The sequence below is a fragment of the Paralichthys olivaceus genome, chromosome 1 (genome assembly GCF_024713975.1).
Source record: "Paralichthys olivaceus isolate ysfri-2021 chromosome 1, ASM2471397v2, whole genome shotgun sequence".
NCBI classification, from domain to species: domain Eukaryota; kingdom Metazoa; phylum Chordata; class Actinopteri; order Pleuronectiformes; family Paralichthyidae; genus Paralichthys; species Paralichthys olivaceus.
This window is the reverse complement of record NC_091093.1, coordinates 18,339,623-18,358,003: the sequence shown is the minus strand read 5'-3', so window position 1 is coordinate 18,358,003 and position 18,381 is coordinate 18,339,623. Positions and strand designations below refer to the sequence as shown.

General features: G+C 40.9%; 1 protein-coding gene across 5 annotated transcripts; it reads right to left on the bottom strand.

Annotated features, from left to right (window-relative positions):
• Positions 1-618: 618 nt before the first annotated feature.
• usp47 (ubiquitin specific peptidase 47) lies at positions 619-18,116 on the bottom strand. Of its 5 annotated transcripts, none has more exons than XM_069529027.1 (29): positions 17,774-18,020; positions 15,300-15,359; positions 14,035-14,229; positions 12,286-12,402; positions 12,038-12,191; positions 11,846-11,942; positions 11,613-11,758; positions 11,409-11,488; positions 10,604-10,753; positions 9,894-9,989; positions 9,652-9,804; positions 9,056-9,214; positions 7,896-8,027; positions 7,611-7,687; positions 7,281-7,336; positions 6,659-6,771; positions 6,444-6,545; positions 5,992-6,199; positions 5,724-5,839; positions 5,454-5,573; positions 4,475-5,288; positions 4,029-4,204; positions 3,857-3,937; positions 3,632-3,747; positions 3,316-3,434; positions 2,894-3,024; positions 2,706-2,753; positions 2,497-2,627; positions 619-2,122 (listed from the first exon to the last, which is right to left on the bottom strand). In XM_069529027.1, the coding sequence occupies exons 1-29, from the start codon at positions 17,816-17,818 to the stop codon at positions 1,948-1,950; spliced, it is 4,167 nt and encodes a 1,388-aa protein (XP_069385128.1). In that variant the 5' UTR covers positions 17,819-18,020; the 3' UTR covers positions 619-1,947. The 5 variants fall into 5 exon arrangements, with proteins under 5 accessions (XP_069385128.1, XP_069385120.1, XP_069385134.1 ...); XM_069529019.1 differs by having other exon boundaries at positions 9,622-9,804; positions 17,774-17,958; XM_069529033.1 differs by lacking the exon at positions 15,300-15,359 and having other exon boundaries at positions 17,774-18,116.
• Between the last annotated feature and the right edge of the window lie 265 nt (positions 18,117-18,381).

Below are 18,381 nucleotides of genomic sequence, written 5' to 3'. Positions count from 1 at the left end.
GCCAGTGGCCGGAGGCATTATGTTTTCAGGTAGTCAGTTCGTCCTTCCAATTCTCCTGAATGTGATATCTCAAGAACGCCTTGAGGAAATTACCTAGGATTTGGCACAAACGTTCACTTGGACTCAAAGATTAACTGATTTGATTTTTGTGGCTGGAGGTCAAAGGTCAGGGTCACTGTGACCTCTCAAAATACATGTGATCTGAATGCAATATCTCATGAACAACTTAAAGGATTCCTCTCAACTTTGGCACATATCACAGATTAGCTGATTCAATTTCAGAGGTCAAATGTCATGGATCTGGAAAACAAATGTATGTAAAGAGAAACTAGTTGGCGGAGGCTGGTCTACATCTGCCCTTTCAGCTCTTGTTTTACAATACAGTGTCCCCTCACAACACCCAAACATCTCTCCCTGTGTGTTATGTGCTCTTTGTCTTTCATGTACAGTAATTTGACTTGACATTTCAATATCTGGGGCGGAAGGTGCAAGTCACACCTGACGTGTGAGTGAATATACTTGTGCTGTGCTTGTTTGTTTTTTTTAAACACCTATTCTTGAAATTGTGATATTTATTTATCATACATTTGACATGAAGTTGGAGACAAAAACAGAAAATTGTTAAGAAAAAAAAACACTTTAATAACTCTAAAATCATTTTAAACTATTTTCACACAATTTAAATCTCAAAAGAAATAAACATCAAAAAAATGTCTTCAGATATTGGCATTTCTACAGTGAATAGCTGGTGACAGCATCAGCCGCCCAGACGAGCCGCGATGCTGAGCTTCAGTCCCAGGAGCAGTCCCGTGGGTGGACTGAGGGGTCCAGCGGGCTTCCTCCACCCTCTGGTGTCAGTCTATCAAGCCCAGAGAGCTCCCACCCCTCGGTACAACACCACACATACACACACACATGTAGATGACACGAGATGTACACCCAGTTCATATGGTGCAAAAAAAACCAAAACAAACAAATCCACTTTCTAAATTAAAGGTTAATACAGACAACAGATGTGTACCTGGTGCCTCATGAGACCTAATTGAATAATCAAGTCTGGAGCAAAAATAATAATTTACAACAAACAAAAACAAAACAAGGATTATCTTTACATGGTTGACTTGATTCATTGTACTTTGAGGTTAAGGATCAATAAGCCAATGTCTTATTTAATCTAGTGGAAGTGATGCAACAGTGGCAAAGTTCCTATAATGCACAATGAGCAGCAGTAAGAACCAAAGAAACGACACATGACTCTTGCATCATGGGAGATTCAGAAACAACCTCCAGTTTACAAAATTATTAATTGTTGCTTTTTTCTATTCATCAAATCTTGTGGATAAATGACACCTCAGCTGGTTGTAGAGTCACTGAGGTTGAGGTTTGACTCGACCAGAGGAAGTAAGAATGGGGAGGCTTGATAAGTAGTTCATGGTTGTGTGTCTTGATCAGTAAGGTGAACAATGGAGGAGAAGAATGATTTCTCTGCTGGAGCAAAAGGTGTGAGCAGTTGGACTTACAAGATGGTAACAGACTAATCGGAATCAACATTATGTCCGAAACAGGAAGACGTGGAGTGACGGTGGAGAGAGTGAAGGAGACAGATGAAGATGAAAACAGGGCAATCAAATTGGATGCGTGACTTCCAGCCCATGTTCACAGTTCTAACGTCTCCGCACCCATCCCTGCACCTGATTTTTCTGTACAGTATTTGATTCTTCTGTGTCGAATAGCTGATGTACTTCCCTTTAAACTTTACAGTACAATACACTATAGTGCACAATAAGGTTTCTGAGCCAGTCCGGGGGCTGCGGGTGGAGGCTGAGAGCACGTCTCGCAGCGCTGCTTGATGTTCACTACCAGGCCCGACGCTATGACTGACACCCAAAGCCTGGTTGCTATGCTACAGCAGCCAGATGTAAGTAACCAGGAGCGGTTCTCTGCGCCTCAGTCCTGCCCCGGGTCTTTGGCAGGGCCTCCATCTATGTAGATCTTGAGGGCTTTCTCCTTGCGTGGCGAGTAGCTGACACGGTGACCGGTCTTCAGCAGACGGCTGCTCTCCTTCTTCATCAGCTCGTTGCGCTCATCCTCCGACAGCTCCATAGGCTCCTCAGTGCTATCCCTACACGGACAAATATCACAGTGATGTTGATCTTAAGTCCCAAATATTAAATACAATTAAAAAAAACAGGTTTTAAGCTGGAATCCATCACAGTAGACAGTAGTTTCATGTCTTATCAATTGAATCCCTCCTATCACCAAACAGGTATGAACAACAATTATCATTCTGCTTATTAAACTGAATTATGTAAAACTCATTATATTTTTTTGGTTGACTTTCAAATAACTTTAACACTTGCATGTTTACATCTTTGAAAGGAAAATATTTAATTTAGTGTTAACTGAAAAGACAGACACTCAAACTTGTCTTGTGCAGAGTGTCTGTCTTTTCAGTTAACACTAAATAAGAGTCTTTTTTTTTTCTTTTTTTTTTACCTGTAGAAGACCACAGCTCCGTCATCACAGATGTACAGAGGCCACACATTAAGAGTTGAAACCTTAGGGTTCCAGTCCAAATCCTGATGAATCTCCAACACAGATATATCACATGGAAACGTTCCTCTACCCTGCACACAACAGACAGAACGATTAAGTAACTATAACATGACATCTAGGTGATGTTTGAGATTAATAATTTCACAAACCTTTGCAAAATCCAGGTTTTCAAGAGGAATCACACTCATTTCACTGAGCTGCAAAAAGAATAAAGAAATCAGTCACAGTGAATAGTGTTTCCTCTACACCAAGGTAAATGTAATTTAAAATAATGAACAAAAAGGCAAAGGCATTGAAATCAGGAGGGCAGTGTATGAACATCAAGTGAGAGACGTGCCTTCTCCTTCAGTTCTTCTACACTGCTGCTCTCCAGAATCACTTCCTGAAAAGGTCCCAGCTTCATCGTGGCCGGGCTCCATCTCCTGGTCAAAACAGCGAGCTGCGACATGGACTTCATCTTCTCTGGTTCTGATAAAAAGAAAAGGAGAGATGACAGGCCTGAAGCTGTAAGTGGAAGAGGTGCACTGTGGGTGTCTTTTAGACTCTCATATTTGGAGAGAGCTGGCATGTGTAGTTTCACAACATCAGTTTATAACATGAATTTCTACAATTAAAGCGTCTTTAGAAGCACTCAATATTTTCCAATGTATTTTCTCATCCATGGAACTCACTTTTGTTTTCCTCAAAGTGGAAAACAAAAGTTTTGATGAATTTTATTAAAAGTTTGTTTTAAATAATCATTGAAAGAGCAAATGTTACCATTAAGGACTTCCAGGAAAACTTCCCAGTTAGAGGAGATGCTGATGTCCTCCTCATAGACGTGGTAATCAAGAAACACTGTTCCTGGATTCTTCCACGTCTTTTTCCTGAGACGAACCCTGAAAAAACATAAATATCATATATTTATATTTCTTATAACCACACAAACTGTTATATCCACTTAACTAAGGATTTAGATTATTCTCCATGTAGTCTATCAGTAATACATTGATTGATACAAGCCACAACTACATTTAAAGGTGAATGTCACACATTCAAGATTTGTGATTCATTTGCTGTAATCTCAAACACTTACCTGTCAATAGTGAGGTCAAGCTTGCACTGCTCTTTCAACTGAGGGAGCAGCTCCTCTTTGGACTGTCTGACAGTCATTCCCTTGGCAAACACTGTGTCTACGAGGAACTTGCAGGGCTGGAAAACCAAGAAAACACAATCATGAATAATATACTTCTGACATATTCATGTAATTAAAACCAAAAACCTGTCAATCATTGTGACAGAAGATAAATTAGTTTCTCACCTCTGCTTCATTCACTAGTAGTTGATACACTTTAACTCTGTATTCACCCTTTTTCAGTGCTCTACCTAGTCGAATGGTTATCTAGGCAAAGAAAAAAAATGACATCTTAGTTAAATTATTAATTATTACACTTTCAAAATCAAATAAATCAAATCTGAATATTTAATCTGACCTTATTATCATCAGAGAAGGATGACAGCGTTTCGTTTAGCCGGACACTCTCAAACTCCTGGTTGTTGGCGTACACCCGGAACACCTTGAACTGCGTCGACGTCACTCCGACGTAGGGCTCCAGATTCTGTTTAAACGCTGCTAATGTTATTCTCTTGTCCACGTGAACTACTAAACCTGGAGAGGACCACAAGAAACAGCAATTACACATTGTCACCATTATTCACCACAGGGAAGACACTCTACCTCGTCTTTCCTCTGATCATTAGGGTCAAGTATGGTTTGTTTAAAATGTAGGAGGTTCAGCAAGAAAACTGAAAATAGAATATCTTTAAAACAGATTTTACTAAATTTCATTCCTTAAAGTGCATCATAAAAGGGGAAAGGGCCTGGTAAGGACTTGGCTATCGTGGTACATGTTTGACCAGGTGAGCTACGGATTCGTACATTTTTGTGCATCCCACGAGGAGTCATCCTGAGAACAAGGTTCTGCTCTGAAGTAAAGGTAATGAGCCTCCGCCTTGCTCTTCCCGTTGTCGTCATACTCGCTATCCGTCCCAGAGTCTTCTTCAGCAGTGTCCCACGTCTCTTTTTTGCCCTCATGAGCTTTGGAGCGCCGGCTACTTGTGATGCTGTGCGAGTCCAGGCCATTGGCCAATTGTAAGGGCCCGCTGTCTGCATTACACAGAGTGTCACTGCTGTGGCTGGAGCTGAGAATGTCGCTGTCCACTGAGCTGGTGCTGCGGTCATTGTTCACCTCAGAGTCTGAGCGCTCCTCACAGGGGTCAGAGGAGGCACCGCCGCTGCAGCCAGCTGTGGCCCTAATCCGGTTCTCCAACTCTCTGTTGTCTGCAGCGACGCACAGTGAGGAGTTTGAGTCAGCCTCTTGGGTCGGAGACTCGATATGTTCAAAGTCGCTGGCATCAGAGCTTTTCTGGCTGTCACTGTTGCTGGAGCCCTGCTGCTGCTGCTGCTGCTGCTGCTGCTGCTGCTGCTGCAGAGACAGATTCTTTAACTTTTCTGTGCTCTCCTCTAGTATAGCCTCGACAGACTTCCTGTTACCATTGGACCCATCGAAGGGCACATCAGAGTCATCTCCCACTTTTTGGCAAAGAGTTCTGTTGGCCAAGGTGCCAGGCGACTGCTCAGGCAGTAAGACCAGGAGTCGGATCGTGTTCCCGTGACGATCCAACAGTTTCCACAAGACTGAGTCAGTGAAAGCAACCTGATGATCCGTCGACTCCGAGCTCTCTATGAAAACCTGAATAAAAAAAAGAATTAAAACAGATGAAAATCAAAGTTAACAATGTCAAAAATGTAAAGTGTAACAATAAATTCCCTGCTTTTTTCCCCCCCAGAACTCTAAAAAACACAGTGACAAAACATGGAATCACGAAAGACAAAACTTGAAATAAATTTAGGAGACCTTGTTACTCCTGAAGAATCCCTCAGCTTTCAAGGTCTTGTTTGGAACATAGAGGAGACGGAGGTCGTTGTAGCAGCGCTCAAGGACCACACGCATGGTTTCTGCCGATAGCCCTGTAGCCTATAAAGAAACACACACACACACACACAAGGCTGCAAGGCTGTTCTCATACTCTGTTTACTTTAACACAAATATCGGTGTTGATTTTAAAAATAGCTGAGATAAAGAAAAAGAAAATACAGTGTAGAAAAGAATGTATGAGTTGGGAACCTGTGCAATAAGCTGTTTGAATTCAGTGATTGTCTGGTTCAAGTACGCCCGAACGCTGATTGGAGAGGCAATGGTCTCACTCTTCAGATCCACAACATGAACCTTCACCATCACCTCTGTAGAAAATCAGAAACACACCCACTTAGACATAAAGGCTACAGACATTACTTTGCTTGATCTTCTGACCCGCTGTACAATAATCTTTGTAACACCATGTAAAACAAGACAATTATCTCCATCAGTCAGACATTCAGTGAAACGTACTGACCTCCAGGTTTGTAAGGCTGGAACACTTGCTCAGGCCGGCGGGTCTCCAGCAGCAAGTCGAACATGTACGAGGACTTGACTCCTCCCAACAGGAGACCCATCAGTGTGTCCTCCTCCCCCTCATAAGAGCGCTCCAGGTACTCGTGGAACTCGTCATACTTGACCAAGCGACAACAGTCAAGAGCGACGACCCCCTCCAGCTCCATCAGCTGAGGTTCAGAATAAAATAATGTATAAAAGAGTATATATAGCAAGTAGCATCTTTATAAAAAAAGGATAAGGCAGCAACGAGGAATAGAGCAGCCTATATATTGTCTACTGAATATGACAAATATTTTCTCAAGCTCACCATGAATTTTACGAAGACTCCAACATTCATTAATCAATATATATGCTGTCGAAACACATTGACCAGATTGGCCATGTTGTTGGAAAACCAGAAAGCTGACAAACCTTGTAGGCCATCTCTGTTGCTTCTCTGAGTGTTTTGTCCTTGTGAACTTCCAGCTTGCTCTCCATCATCAGCTTAACAGGATGCATACAGAACAGCTTGATCTGAAGGTCAAGAGAATGAGATTGAGAAACGTTTTGTTTATTAAAAGAAAGAAAAATAACAGTGTATCAACTGATCAATGTTCAGAAGTGGGGATGGTCCATTAACCACATACCTTGCAGGTATTGCGCTCTATCTCCCTCTGTCTCTTTTCCTGCTCTTCAGACTCTTTCTCCTTCTGAACCAAACTCGTTATGTGCTCTGGGAAGTCTTCCACAGATAAATACTCTGTGAACAGAAGACAGCACACATTATACACATTACAGGAAAAAATCTACCAAGAAGCACTAAACCCAAGAAACGATTTATTCCTAAGAGTGATGCAATGCAATGCCTCTGACAAGCTAATAACACGCAAACCACGAAGACAAACGACCTTAAGGTATCAGAAGATGCTTGGTTCATTTTAAAGACCAATCATTGTAACTGGGATTTATTCACAAGCATCTCTTGGCTTAGAAAACCCAAAACAACCGCCGGCACCAGCATCACAATAATTTCTTAATTATTCAGAAAACATCAACTGTTTTTTTTAGCCTTTTTAAGAAATAAAAAAAAAACAGGGTGATTGACTACAAATAAAAAAAAGTTAGGTCCTGTCACACTGAACAGAGTTGCTGAAGTTGCTTTTAAGATGGAAGAAAAGCAGCACAATGAACCGAGGATCATGTCTGTGCTGGCATCTCAGTAATTTTGTAAAATTATCTGTGTCAGATTAATTTGAAACATTTCCTTACTTGCATTCCTTGAGGGATCTTTCAGTCTATAGATCAGCATATATGCATTTGTAGAGCTGTTGAATGGAAAAAAAATATTGTTAATGAACATAATGGAATAAATATTTGTAGATATATATGTATAGAGAAAGAGAAGACATTGTTTTGTCAGTCGTAAGAGTTGGAGCCTATTCCTTCAGCAGGAACATGAAAGTGCAATGAACAAAGAATAAACAAGAGCCCTCTTGTTTCCCAGTTTGAACACATATGTAAATGGTTCTAGTTTATTACTATTCTAATCTCTAAGGGCACAGTACTGTAGGAATGCAGTGAGTGTTGGAGACAACTGACCTTGCAAAGGCACTAGAATAATAGCCTCTGTTCCCTGACGACCCCCCATGTGTCTTTCTTATATCATCCTGGGTGATCTGCCCAACAGAAATGCACAGAAACATACTGACAATGATTCAACAGATACACCATGTTAATAATGAAGATGTTAAAATGACAAGGACACTGTTTGCTTGGTTTAGTTAGAGTAAAAACGAATGAAGTACTGATAGAGTCCGGTGGGTCTAACTGACATTGAGGTGCTGCAAGAGGACAAAAGCTGTTAGGGTCGAGGGTTAAGCTGACCTTGCTAACGTGCTGATCGTTGAAACTGTACCACTGGCCATCGCTGAAGGATTTGATGCAGGCATAGTAATGGCCACCAGCAGCACTTCCAGAATGGACCATGACGGAGAACAGCTCAAAGGTCAGCAAACTCTGAGAATAAGACAGGTTGAAATCCATTTGTTCAGATAAAATAAACAACCATGTTTTATTGTTTTATAGCAACAGCAAGATATAATCTCAAAACATGTTCTACTATGCTCATTAACTTAGCAACAAGTAAAAAACATAGACAGAGAAAAAAAAGACAGTTTGTAATGTAACAAAATTACTCTAACCCACAAAGTATTATCAAGCTCATCATCTAGAAAGTGCAATACACATAAAACAGACAACTTGTGTCACCAGCATCACTGTGTCTGCCAGCAGCTCAATAACATTAAAGACACAAACAGCATTGAGTGTCATGATGAGTCTTTAGAAAACCTCATCATTCAAACTGTTTCCCAAAATGTTGTTTTTTTCATCCTGTCTTAGTTTGTGTTGCTCAGATACATTTTCACAAAATTTAATTAGCAAAGATATTAACAACAATCAACATTATCGAGAATGATCAGCGATGGGTGAAGGAACCTGGTATTAAACAACATTTATAAAGTATTTTTAAGGACAGTAGTGTCAAAAAACTTGATTGATAAAATTTCTCTCACTAACTGTTTGCATACATACTATTGATGTAAGGGAATCAATTATTTTAACAACCCTAACCCAACCATCACAACATGCCTAACCCCAATCCAAATCTAATTTGGATTGGTAAACCAAGTGTTAAACCCTTAAACATCCCTCGGAAGATGTGTCAGAAAGTGAGAACTAGGCAAAATGTTCCCACTCTATACAGTCTAATAGTCAATAGATAGAAATACCAAAACACACGCATGTATGTTGTGTAAATGAGCAGCCTGAAGCCCAAACACAGAGTTACCTAAATAACATGAACATGGGTTGAAGGTTAAACGAAATCATTAACTAGATGATGTTATGGCTGTGCTCTGAAATGTTCAGAGTGACAGTGTTGTTCACAAATCCAGTTTCAGTTTACTCTGAATGGGGGCAGTTTTAATGATTTGGAAAAAAAAAAAAACACATGATACCCAACAGTGAGCGGTGAAGATGGTCACCTTTGGCTTCAGCACCCTCTCTGTGCTGCCGGTGCTGTCCAAGCAGATGCCCTCATCCACACAGTCATCAGTGGAAAAATCATTGCTCATCTGGTCGCTGTGGCAACTGCCTTCATTCTCCGCTCCACTGTCAGTGCAGCTCTCAGTCTGAGGCGACTTCTACGGGGGGGACAATTTCAAAAAACAACAATAGGTAATGGTTTAATAAACATCAGGCTTGACATAGTGGCAATTATAACTTATTTTGGAGCACAATGTGTCACGTAGTTCGACGTGGATTTGTTTCCCATTATGACACTTGAGAGGGAAGGAATATTTACACAGAGGGAGGTAATATGAATTTATAGATTTCTAGAGGCCCAGTAGTGGAATTGACATTTGATAAACCCCCTTATGGTTTATATAATAAAACACAAAAAGTTGAGCATGTGAAAAACTTATTTTTCCAACTATAGCTTATAGTCATGTCAAGTAGTTGATGGTGAACAGATTAACTGACAAAATGTTCAATATTGTTAACACCCATCGATTGAATGTCAATCTGGAATAGTGATAGAAGCAAGTACCACCACTGCTACTGCTGCTGCTGCGCTCACCTCGTCTTCCACATCAATGAATGGGCTCATGTCAAGTTCCTCTGGGAAAGTCATGCGGTCATTCAGCTTGATGCGATGCATAGTGGTGTAGTCGAAATCAAACCGTTTCAGCTGCAGCGTCAGCAGGTAGGGGAAGTGCAGAAATCTTAGACCCTGTGCACGGAAGCATTTATTAGATGATCAGACAGGTCAACAGTGGAACACTGTATTCTCTGAACATGATTCCCATGTAGTTTGCTCACCTTTCGGGCGTCGCATTTCTTTTTGCAACGTTCACAGAAGTACTGGTTGGGCCCATCCAGGGTTTCTGGTTGGATGAATGCCTGCAAAGCCTCCTCCTGTGGTAGAAAACAAATAAATTCAGTTACGTTTATAGAAAGTAGTTGTGAATATAAAATGGCCTTGAGCTGTATCAGAGTGAGGTGCAAGTACTGAATTCAACGCAGCTTTTAGACTGATGCAACAAATGTGTGTATATACCAGGTGCTTCTCCCTTTAGAGTCAGATGAGACATGTGTGCGTTATATATGATGTCATCGTTTTTCAAGACAGGTGACTGATGAAAAACATGGTGATTTGCTGAAATATTTACTGGAAAGGTTTAATGCATTATTAGAAAATGAAGGCTAAGCTTTGAGGAGGAAGAAGGGGGGGGCTCGAGTTTGCCGGATTTATTGTTTGTTTTTAACTTTTAGGGAAAAGACATCTATCTGCTTCAGAGGCTGAGAATTGTTTTCGTAAACATTGGCAATTCTGTCAGCTCAACCTCATGTTTTAGGTGGTTGTTTTTCAACAATGATTGGGTTCTACAGTGTGTTTTATTTGTTGCCTTGAGTCTTAATGGGTTAAGAAGTTGTGTAACCCAAAGAGTGAATGAATGTCAAGTGCAGTTAGAGTCTTTGGTGCCAGTGTGCTAAATGTTTAAAGGAATGAAATGGAGACAGAAACACACCACACTGCCATAGGCCTGGCTGACTCCGAAGGGTCTGATCACAAGAGGGATGTCCAGGTAAGTGTCAATCCTCCAGCTCTCATAGCCACACTCCAGACAACGGACATAATCCTTCAGCTTCCCCTGGTAGAGCTGGTTGATCAGGTCAGCCTGAGGACAGGGATGTATGACAGTCAGGCCTCCTCGGCCACATTTCACTTGTAACAATACAGCATTTGTTTGGGGTTGCAAACTTTCCAATTTTGAAGAAAAAGAAAGGCATTTTTTTCTGCAAAAGTTGTGTTTACTTCTTTTTACTTTTTTTTTTTACTAAAAAAAAAAATCTATAAAATATGTTATTTTCTCAGGGCTACTCAAACTTCTCATGCACAGAGTCAGCACAGTGACATGCTGACAATAACATGGTACAAATATTAACATCTGAGGGATATCTCCACATAACATCAGTTCACTTGATAGGTTTTACTTCAAATTCCCTGTTTTACTGTAAACAGCCAAAGAGTAAAAAAAAAAAACATTGTTCTATTATAATACTGGTGTTATTTTTAATGGATTCAATCTCATGTATTGCTTTGGTCCAGACCAGGAGGACATATGTACAGACAACATGGCTACATGCAGACAGGCCTGAGTGTTTGCAGTTTATAACTTGAGATAAGAAACCGCTAACTCTGGGGCTTATTTACTGGCCTGTTTCACTTTTCTCACAGTAGGTCTTTTGTTTTCATTGTGACGGTGTGAGACCTCGGATCAGCTGCTGATTTTTTGTTGTCTGAATTCTAAGAAAATATTTGTTTTCTCGTACCTGCTCTGTCTGCTTCCACTTTTGTTCCAGGGCATCAAACATGACCCTGCACAGCTCCTGGATGTCATGCTGCTGCCAAGCTAAAAAAACCAACACACAAAAAGTGTCATTTAGTGAACAGATGCATTTACATGTGGTCTCTCCCTTCACAAACACATAGACAAGCCAAATGAGTCTAGTCACAGGAGAGCAGAACAAGCTCACCCTCGCTGCTGTCCCAACCAAAGCTCCGGGTCACATCAGTGGTCTCAATCGCCCGTTTCTTACTTGTCTGCAGCAGGACAAATAGTCTTTGCAGCTGGTAGGGGATACTTGTGACTGGATCCTCCTCCGACTCCTCAAACTCCCAGCTGAAGTTGCACAGAACACAATTTTAAAACACAATACATTAATTTCACAAGTAAAACATCACAATGTTTATGAGCATGGTTCCTCACTTGTAGAGTGCATTTCTGAACTCTGGGGTCATGAACAGTGTTTGTAGAAGACTGTTCAAATAGCAGGTCATTGCTTGGTTAACCAAGCCCACGTAACCTGCAGCAGAGGCAAGTGACAAGAAGAAAAAGGTGAGCTGAGGTTGTATTAAAGAAGTGATGTCACATGTTCAACAGCTCAACACCAAAACTCACCCGTCTCAGATTTGTTGAGGATGGATGAGTAGGAGTAAGATGGACTGCTGTAGTCACCACTGCAGCCTGCAGTGGCGTCTCTTGGTAGGGGCCCAATAAACCGCTCCTGTGAGCTATCATCCAGTCCACTGCTGTCTGCTGCTCCTGACTCATCCTGCACACGTGAACATTCAGAGAAAATGAAATACCTTTCGTTTCCAAACCCTAAATCTGTAAAAGAGCTTATTTTTTTATCATGTACCACTCACCGATGCAATCTTGGGCTGCTCTCCTTCTTTGTCTGTAAGCTGGAGAAAATTCCTCTTACCACCAGGCTCAAACCCAGATTCTGAGAGGGACATCTCACTGTTGTGGTCTAGAGGTTTCTTGAAGGTAGAAGAGCAAAGAAAACATGAGCTTTACTTTTGTACTGGATACAGATCAGAAACAATTCCTTGAAAATGCACAAAGCAACAGCAGCAAATATTACAAACAAGTACAAAAATACAAACTGGACAAACTCACAAGGCTCCCACTGAATTCATTTTCAGCAAATTCCCTGTATTGGCGTGGTATATGAGGAAAGTAGCTTGAAGCCAACATGTGAGCAATGCAACAGAGTTGTCTTTCTCTCGAACAAGCTGAGGACAAGCCAGCAAAGTGCTGCAGTGGAAACATGCAGAGGCTTAATCCACTGACCTACTCAGTGAGATAACAACAGACACAGCACCTGGGCTTTGGCCTGGGTCAGCAGTGGGATTAGCCAGGGCTCATTTAAGAAAAGGGAATAGTATCTACATAAAGAGACAACCGAGAACATACTCAAGTCAACACTGACTGCACACATTAAGAATTAATTCCCTCTATGGATTTCATTGATAAATATCCGCACCACCATTCGGCCAGGCTTTAGTTTTCTTTGTAGCAGAGAATAATGGCATGGTGAAATTAATTTATGAACACTGAAAAAAGAGCCACTGGCCCTATCTCACTCTGAAACATATCTTTAACACAATCAGCTTCACTGAGGTCATGATATAGTGACACTACCATTCTAAGTAGAAGATGCAGGGGCTATTGTATGTGTCCTGACATTAACTTAGAATGCAGAGGAAGTCAATGGCAACAACAAAAACAAGCTCGGAACCATTATTATGATTCCCACTAGAGATCACCTGACACACTAACAAAACCAAAATGCCTTTGTTGATGGAAACAGGGGGCAGGGCAATCCAGACCTCTCAGCTCTAGTGCTAAATGCAGCAATGTTGGCTGGTACGACCTCCTCTACTGCCATCACATGTGATTTGGCTCTGGGCTGTCAGGAGCCACGCAGGAGGCACACTCCATAGTCGCAAGGATTTTAAAACAAAATATGACCCAGAGCCATACAATTCATTTCTTACTGAAAAAAAAAAATCCTTGTTTGGAGACAGCCCTAGTGTTTATAAGACCATTGTCCAGCTGCTAATCGTCTGAAAGACACTTAACTGCTCAATAGTGGTGATTATGCTCTGGAAGTTTATCACGACCAAGAACACCTGTACCATTACACACAGTCACTTCATACATTGTTAAATTAGAAAAGGCAATTACTGCAGATGTAATCACGTCTAAGCCGAGAACCTAAACATCTTTAATCCTACACAGACCTAAGCTATTATATAAATATAGAGCTTTTCCTGCCAGGCTAGTTTAATTCAACTATGTTTTTGTTTGAGCACTTAAGTAGGAGGAAAAAAAGACTTGAACTACAAACGCATTTTCAAAACAAGCTAAGCATCATCTATTGCATGCTAGCCTCCTCTACAACCTGTTAGGTGCCACATTAGAATCATGCTGAAACCCTGAAATGCAACATTTACCAAGACTTAACCTTTTATTTTAATGGTGTGATCAAAGACCTGCAGCCAATACCCAAGTTGAGATGAGATTATACTGAGATCTGTGTTTATTTATGAAGAGAACCATTGTCACATGTAACCACAATCACAAAGAGACTAAATTTATGTTCTTACCATGTCCAATGTATTTCCCCAAACAAGATCAAATGTGCCATTGACATATCCGGCTTTTTGGGCAACATCTTTATAAAAAGTGGAGAGAGCGGTGGAAGCCGGCAGGTTTAGGGTCAGCCTCTCATTGACTGTCTTTGCACAGGTTGTGTCCTGGATGATACACAACACTCTGGGCTCCTCAGCTGCATTTTGGATCTGAAAATCAAGAGTGCCAGAAAAGGGTTAGTATGAGTTATATTTGATATTTATACACATTTCTATAAAGATACAACTCTGTATAGTGTATGTGATAGTCTGGTCAGATTTGTAATCTTTTCCTTTTATACAATTGTTACCAAGCTTATACTTAGGAGTTCTTTTGTGAACCGTGTTTGTTTGTGTTGAAATAAAATACATAAAAAACATTTGAGGATCAAAAGCTTTTCTCCAAAAAGGTTCAAGAAACAACAAAAGTAATATTCATCAAAATAAGAAACAAATGTTTTTGGAGTATCTTCACAAAATAAACTACCCATCATAATTTTTTATTGAAAACGGTATGTATTCACTGGGTCAATAATCTTGTAACTAAAAACTAAGTTATCTTCAGCTAAAGCAATCCAATGATTAACTAACACCATCTAACATGTTATTTATTTGCAATTAATCTTTTTATTGTCTTGATAAATGGCCACAAAAATAAATTTTGTTGTCAAAATCAAAAAACACAAACAAAATGCCACACTATCCAAAATCTTTATTTTCAAACTATTCATACACAACAGGCCATGCACTTGCTAAATCATGCTTCATTTAACTGTAAAATAAAGTTTCAAGATGCAGTGAGTCACTAAACAGTCCCAGACGTTTGATTTGTGATTGGTCTGGTACGTTCTTAATCAAGTGAAAGCTAAGTATCAAAAACTGCCAGAAAAAGCCACCAAGCACTGATTTAGCATATTAAGACCGATTTTGTCTTGAATTTGCACTCTTTATTTTAATTTTATTTGATAAGCTATTGATTAATCTAAAAATCTTCTCATATTTCTTAATTTGTGAGACATTTATAGAATAGCTTTTGTTCAGTAAAAATTGATGCACAGACAAATTTTGTAGAATAACAGCTCTATATTCCAAGTGCTGTGTGTTATAAATTTAGAATGATACCCTGTGTTAAATGTAATTATTTATGCCATTACCTGCAAATACATTTGTCTTCTGATTATTCATTATTTAAATGCCCCTAAAATTAGTCACACTTCACACACACACATACACACATCTACCTGAGAAATCTTTTTCTTCATCTCATCAAAAATACTTTGTCTGCAACTCCAAAAAACACCCTAATAACATGTGGAGATAGTTGGGGAGGAACAACTTTAAAACAAGCAGAATAAGGAAAGAAAGAAAGAATCAAACACTGGTCAGATTAGGCTTCACAAAGCCAACGTGTAGGCCACACCTCCCACTGCCTGGTTGGTAGATCAACATAAACACAGGAATATATTCAAGTCATTCCAGTTGTTGCAACCTCTTTGTAAGGTTTGTGATCTTGGAAAAAAAGTGACTGACAGGTCGTATCAAGAAGCTGCAGCTGACAACACACAAGTGTATTATGAGATTAAAGGTTATTTTTACCGTGGATATAATTACATGGTGCTGACGTGAAGGCACAGGTTATTCACAGAACGGTATTTCTTTGCACTTGTAACTAATTGTAAAAATGATCATAGACACTATAATGTGGAATACAATGATTCCTTTTAATAAAATGTAACTATGACTGCACAAACATTGCATGTAATGAACACAAAACCTTATAAAGGGATGGAGATGCTGATAGTTAGCCAGTTCAAATTTAATAAAACTAACTTTAGATTACGCATTTGTCAACTTGATCTATGACTTTGGCAATTAGACAGACAATTAGAATCTCAAGCATCTTAGCATCTCAAATGTTTTATACTATCTGAGAAAGAAAATCATCCTCCTTTCTCCTTCTGGCTCCCCCACCCCCTAAACCTGCTTGCATGTACACAGCACCTGGAGTGAGGAGGAGGAGATGATTGAGATGACTGCTGCTAACTGAAATCATAACACTGTGTGTGTGTGTGTGTGTGTGTGTGTGTGTGTGTGTGTGTGTGTGTGTGTGTGTGTTTGTGAGAGGCATTGTTGTGTCCACAAGTATCAGTAAGATAGTGTTTCAAAATAAAAGTCCTCTGCTTTGTTTCTTGCTGGGGCCAAACACACATACTTCCTCTAAACATTTTTATATAACAAGCCAAAACAGTTTTGAGCCATTGTGGAGTAATCTGATCTAAAACAGGAACCTAACTCTGCTTTAACCTGTTCACACCAGAGAGATGTGATGTTTGTGCTGCCAACATCAAGTGTGAATAATAATGACACAAACTTATTTCCTTTTTAATTACAAATACTGTATTCCCATGCATGCTGCTTAACCAGATGAATTCGTGAGTAGTGTATCTGAAGCCTGCATCCTCCGATCGGATTTCCCCACCGGCCCTTTTTTATCACCGAATGACGTCCCATGTTTGACGTGTGACTCGGTAACTGACGTAGATGCAGACAAAGTGCTACAAAATAAAACCCGCAGCCATAATGATCAAATATTGTTGTGAACTTGTAGCAACGCTACGGCGACACACGAGTGGTGCACAAGTGACGTGAGAGCATGACTGACTGCCATGTCAGTAATAAAAAATAAAAAAAAAGCCCCGGAGACGTTTGTGTTGCAATTGCACTGTTAAACCGAGCAAACATAATTACCATCTGCAAACCGATACTTCCGGGGACAGTGGATGGAGACGACTTGTTTTCTGTTTTTGTGAAAACACGACTGCAAAATGTCAACACGGGTTCATAGATTATTATCTTAGGTAGCACACAGCAAACTGCGAGCTAACTACCGAGCCTGTAACGTCGCAGGATAAACAAGCTGAGGCTGAGTAACTTCTCATCGTAGCAACGGATGTTCAGATCTGCACGCTAACGCGACGATAAACCAAATAACTCAGATTGACGCCATCTGTGTCCAAAACGAGCAAAGCTAGCTAGCGTTAGCGTAGAAATGTGACGTGCTAACGTGCACTGTAACGCTACAAGTTCCATTCAAAACAATATGCAAAAGGAAGCGAGAGGGGGGAGGCGAGTGTGTACGTTTGTGAAACTGGGGGAAAACGTCGCTTACACGCTTGTCAGTCATGTCCACTGGTTTATTTACATTTGGTTCAGCAACTTCACAAACATGTCGACTAGCCGGAGTTGTTGCCATTGACCAGAGTTAAAGGGATAAAGACATCTGTTAGCCAAGTTAGCTCAGTAATGTTGACAAATGTCGTCTCTGTTCCGGGGAGTGACTTCATGTCAGCCGCAGAATTTCAAAAGGCTCAAGAGTTGCTTTGCTAACAGGCAGGTGAATTACAGGGCTGGATAACACGGGGATAATTATGATTAAAAGCTTTGGCCGCACACGTAAACTCACTTTGTCTAGAGACGTAGCGCAACTAGCCGCTAACTGATGTTGGCTGGAGCTAATGCTAAGTTAGCCATGTCACGATAGGCCGTCCAAGTCGTGTTTGGCTAACTGTTAGCAGCGGAGAGTTAGCCTCTGCGTCGACACGCCAAGATCACAAAGTCGCAAAGTGGTGCTGAAGTTTTGCGGGTTTTAAAGTGCGTGTTCTGCGGGAGTGACAGCCGAGGGAGAGGCGGACTCCCCCCGCGACAACAAGCTCACCTCTTTGGATACGAACTGGTTCTCCTCGCTGGGCACCATCTCCATTTGGGCGACAGTTTAGACGAGCATCTATCCGGACAGGGATGTCAGCGAAGAAACTTTGCGGGGCTACACGCAAACATGGCCCGCGTCCCGTCCGTCGTCGCTTTGGAGGCTCGGAGGACAAAATGAAACTTGCCAAAACTTGGAGGGTCAACCAGAAAAGTGGTCGTCGGGCTCACTGAGGCACAAAGTGTCCTGCTGCTGTACACGGAGAAAAATGGCCGGTGGTTTTACTCCGCGAGACTTCACGCACGGAGCCGTGGCGTCACATTCCATCCAGACAACCGTGCGTGATGTGTGCGGGCAGGATCACGTCGGTGGTGCCTGTTCGCTTCTGATTGTTTTTAATGGAGAGGATGAAAACACAGAGTGGTTCAGTTCATCAGAGAGAGTGGATGTTTCCCACCTCAGTCACATCACAGAGAGCACGATTGATGGGAGTCAACATAGTCTCATTACAGGTGGAGAACATGTCCTCGAACCGTTTTCTGATTTATAACTTCAGTTTAGGGTTTTTTTCAGTTGAAAATACTTTTTATAAATGCAAACCTTAAGGCTCATATCAC